General features: G+C 51.1%; 1 protein-coding gene across 1 annotated transcript; it reads left to right on the top strand.

Annotated features, from left to right (window-relative positions):
• The first annotated feature begins 1,189 nt into the window (after positions 1-1,189).
• On the top strand, positions 1,190-4,295 carry LOC123080293 (CBS domain-containing protein CBSX6). The gene is made up of 2 exons (XM_044503206.1): positions 1,190-1,754; positions 3,223-4,295. Exons 1-2 carry the CDS (start codon positions 1,432-1,434, stop codon positions 4,094-4,096), a joined length of 1,197 nt encoding a protein of 398 aa, XP_044359141.1. The 5' UTR covers positions 1,190-1,431; the 3' UTR covers positions 4,097-4,295.
• Positions 4,296-4,526: the final 231 nt, after the last annotated feature.

Here is a 4,526-nt window from a genome sequence, read left to right as displayed (position 1 = left end):
TACGAGCTTAACGAGCCGAGCTATCGCACGCTCATTAATCTCAGGATCTAGTGCTTTTGATCCACCACTAATCGACCATCACATCAACAATCAGTCTAGCCACTGCGCGTAGCAGGCCAATCGAAAATCTGCCGGCTGATTGGGTTTATCTCGGCGGTGGTGACACTAATGCTAGTGTCATGTGTCGTGTCGAGTGTGCATTAGCGAGAGGTTCTTGCATTTCGATATCTCGTGGGCGCTCGCGTCTTCTTAGATTACAATCTGACGACGAACTAGTGGTTCTCTTGCGGTAGTTGTGTCTTCAGCAGCAGTGTGTTCAGTCACTTCAAGTTCTCACATACTGGTGTGGACTATTCATATCACACGAGACGACTGCTCAAGGCATTGGAGATTAGTCGAACCTGTCCATGCATGTTTAGTCTTTTGTGTAGCTAGAGACATCGGCTTCCAAAAAAACTTCATGTGACTTTAGCTTTGTTATGTATCTTTGGCGTCATGTAATTTTCAGTTATTCATTTGAAGTACTTTATCCAATAAGTTACTAGCTCACCCTAAAAAAAACAAAAACAAAAAACAACAAGTTACTAGTATGTTCGAATCATTGGCAAAGAAAAACACTCAAAGGTGGAGGGTTACCCAGATAGTCATTCATTGATTATATCTTCTTTTTCCCTTCGAAAAAGACACGGCACAAAGGTAGACACTGATATACACACCAACACTCACCCTCGCAAGCCTCCAATCCTTCTATTTAGGTTGTTTTATATAAATACAAATAGACGTAGACGCTCATACCCTCACTCATATAAATGCACACAAGAACACTCTACCCCTATGGACACCTTCGTGAGACTAAGCCGGCACATCATCTTGAGATTGATAAAGTTGTCAAAGACGCTTTTGCAGTCGACGGGGTGTCTCCACCACTAAGCTCACATCACCGAAAAGTCTTAAATAAATTCAGAAAAATGCGATCGCCGGTGTCAATTTTAGGACTTAAACTCTGATGGGCTATTTAGATTTTGACAGCTCAATATGTATGCCACGTGGTTGATCCATCATTCTGCCAGATTCCACATTATACATGGCACACAATAAATGAGTAAATCACAATGGAGATCCATCAGCCGACCACCCCGAATCTCAAAGCATGGCCACGGAGCTGATTTAACCCCATCCAGCCGGTCTCTCCTCCCACCGCATCGCATATCCCCTCCCTCGCATCACCCACACCACGCGGGCAGCCGGCTTCAATTTTTCCATCCGCTCGCCGTGCTCTTAATGGGCTTTCCCTCCCTCCGACATGGCCGGCGACCCCCGCACCCGCGCCGCCGGTGACCCCTCCTCCTCCCCCGCCGTCGGCCCCTCCAGGCTCTTCCTCCACCTGCTCCTCCTCCACTCGCTCTTATAACCCCGCGCCCACCTGAGCCCATGGCCGCCGTCTTCTACCACCACGTCGTCGGCGACCTCACCGTCGGCAAGCCCGAGATCGCCGAGCTCAGCGACGCCGACACGCTCGACGACGCGGCGCGGGCCATCGCCGGCAGCCCCGAGGGCGCCGTGCCCGTCTGGCGCGCGCGGGCCGCCCCCGACGACCCGCCCTCCGGGATCCGCTTCCTCGGCATGATCTCCGCCGTCGACATCGCCGCCTTCCTCGCCGGCGCCGGCGCCGGCGACCGCGCCATGCGCGCCGCCGTCGGCGAGGTCGTGCAGCCCAACCAGGACCTGCTCCGGGAGGTCGATCCCGGCACCAGGTCAGTTCTTGTTCCTCGACCCGCCCCTTCTCGCCGCCGTCGTGTCCTGTCCCCGCCCGTCCCATCAGGAATCCCACCCAATCTCAAGTCTTTAGGCATCATTCGTCTGCGGTTTCGTAGTCGTAGGCAGTGGTGATTCAGTCTACGCACTGTGGCTGTTGACTCCTGCTTAGCTCGGATCTGTCCCTGCCTGCTGGGATGCTTCACTACAGCCGAATGCTGATGCGCAAACCTCTGTTTTCTAATGCGGTCTGGTTGGTGATCTTTGTCTCTTATGCACGTTCCTACTAATTACAAATCTGCGGCCAGTACAAAATTGTTTTTGAGTCTGTTCTGAATCCATCAGAAATCACTGGGGGTTTGTGCCTTTGTGGTTAATAAATCACTCTTCTATGGTGCTTCTTCTGTTGGTGCAAATCAGGAAGTGCTTACTGCTCAATGAAGCTGCCTAAAGTTGTGTTTACTGGATACTAAAACTGGGGTAGTGGTTGTGTTTAACACAATCTCTTTCAGAAGAAAGCATGGTAAGGTCAATGCTTGATGAGCTGGGAAGAAATGTCTTAGTTCATGAAAAATAGTTGGATCGAACTTCCGGACAGACAATCTGGATATTGTTTTGCTAGGTCATGTGCCTTAGTCGCAAATCCACTGCTCAAGTTTAAGTTGCTTTATCCCTGTGTGCACAGTTTCTTTCTTCAGTATCCAAAGAAATGCCACAACTGGTCATGCTTTCTTCATTAAACCACCATTTTAGTTGCCCCTTTAGGGAGCATTTGCTGACAACAACTCAAAAGACTATCCATCACATAGCTCCTCGAGACTGAAAAACTGTAACTCATGACCGTTACCAACAGCATAGATTTGCTAGGTATTCACCTATCAGTATATGTGGCTATTCTTAACTTTTTTCAATTCCTAGAGTAGACCGATCATTCTACAATCTTAGCTTGTATTTTACTCTTATCTTCCAGCATCATGAAGTGTCTCCAGTCCATTCCGAAACTTAAACAAGCCAGATGGCTTTCACATGGTGCAGAGTTTGTCCTTCTGATTGTGTTGCCATAAGAGGAACAAAGTGGGAACATGGTTCCATTTGGCAATGCGATGTCGCAATCAGGAAGGCAGCAATCCATGTGGAAGCCGTGCTGGCTGTCAAGGGATTCATGAGTCAAGACAATAGTTTAAATAAACTGAGCCATACATGACACATGCGAGGCAGTCCAATCATGTCTCGAAATGATTTGGCAGCACCAAGTAGTGAGCCAATGTCACATTCTTAGGGATGACATAATAGTTGCCCGCAAATAAAAAGTTCAATAGGACATAAGAGTCTGAGCTGGATGATGCGTCTGCCAATCATACTGCTCTGCTTTTTTTAGTCCTTTGCCTTTCAAGCAAATTCATTTCTAAAGATGCGATGTTTGACATATGTATTTTGTTATTCAGCCAAGTTTGATTGTCTTGCAAGGTTGATCGATGCGCTGGAGTTGATGAGGAATGGAGTGAAGCGCTTCCTTGTCCGCAAGAACGGCTCCTGGACAGGCATCACCAAGCGGTTTTCGATGCTTTACAACGGGAAATGGATGAAGAACTCGGAATCGGGATCCCCAAGCTCAGCTGGCAGCAGCAGCATGCAGTTGTCCCCATTTATCAGTTGCGCGGAGAGGTTTTGCTGCCTGTCAAGGGAAGACATCCTCCGGTTCCTGATCGGGTGCCTCGGCGCCCTCGCGCCCATCCCACTGTCTCCAATCTGTACCCTCGGAGCCATCAACCCGCACTACTGCCACGTCGAGGCGTCAGCGCCAGCCATGGAGGCGATCCAGAAGATCCCTGGGGACCCATGCGGCGTGGCCGTGGTCGAGACGACACCGGATGGGGTCCGCAAGATCATCGGGGACATCTCCGCCTACAAGCTGTGGAAGTGCGACTACGTGGCGGCTGCGTGGGCGCTGGCAAACCTGTCAGCGGGGCAGTTTGTCATCGGCGCCGACGAGAACGGGTCGACCCCCATCTCCGCCTTTCCGCTGCCTTCCATCAGCTCGTCGCTGTCGGAGGAGGCCGCCGAGCCCGGGCGCTCTCCCAGGCTGCTTAAGAAGTTCAGCAGCAGGAACATCGGGTTCCTGAACAGCCAGGCGAACCAGGTGCGGAGCATGTACCGGGGCCGGAGCTCGCCGCTGATGTGCCGGAGCACGAGCTCGCTCGCGGCCGTCATGGCGCAGATGCTGTCCCACCGGGCGACTCACGTGTGGGTGACGGACGCGGAGGCCGAGGAGGACGACGTCCTCGTCGGCGTGGTGGGGTACACCGACATCTTCGCCGCCGTCACCCGGAGCAGCGCCTGACCGCGGTGGCGCTTGTTTGGGTGGTGTACTATAATTTGGGGTTGGTTTGGTGGTTGTCCAGAGTTGAGAACTTTGTTTTGGGTGTGTGGGCGTGTGAGACTGAATGGGTCGTGTATTGTTGGATGTGCATTCGTTGCTGATGGTCCTATAATAAGGCAGACTCGGGCCTATTTATGCCTGGGAGTCCATTGATCGCTCATCTCATATGTATGTTTCAACTGGAACTTGCTGAATCAAACTAACCCTGACGAAAGTTAACCTGCCAAACACAAAAACTTGCAAACAGCAAACACACTCAAAAATTTTCAAAACCGTCAATCGCCGGCGAAGTGCACATATCAAATCTGCTTTGATTCCGTCTCCGCAATTGCGATATCATTTGCAAAACCTTGCAAACAGCAAACCACCCAAGCAGTACCCCATCTTTCCA

Source organism: Triticum aestivum, chromosome 3D (genome assembly GCF_018294505.1).
Source record: "Triticum aestivum cultivar Chinese Spring chromosome 3D, IWGSC CS RefSeq v2.1, whole genome shotgun sequence".
Classification (NCBI taxonomy): domain Eukaryota; kingdom Viridiplantae; phylum Streptophyta; class Magnoliopsida; order Poales; family Poaceae; genus Triticum; species Triticum aestivum.
Note: the sequence above shows the minus strand (reverse complement) of the source record. Positions and strands in the feature narration are given on the sequence as shown.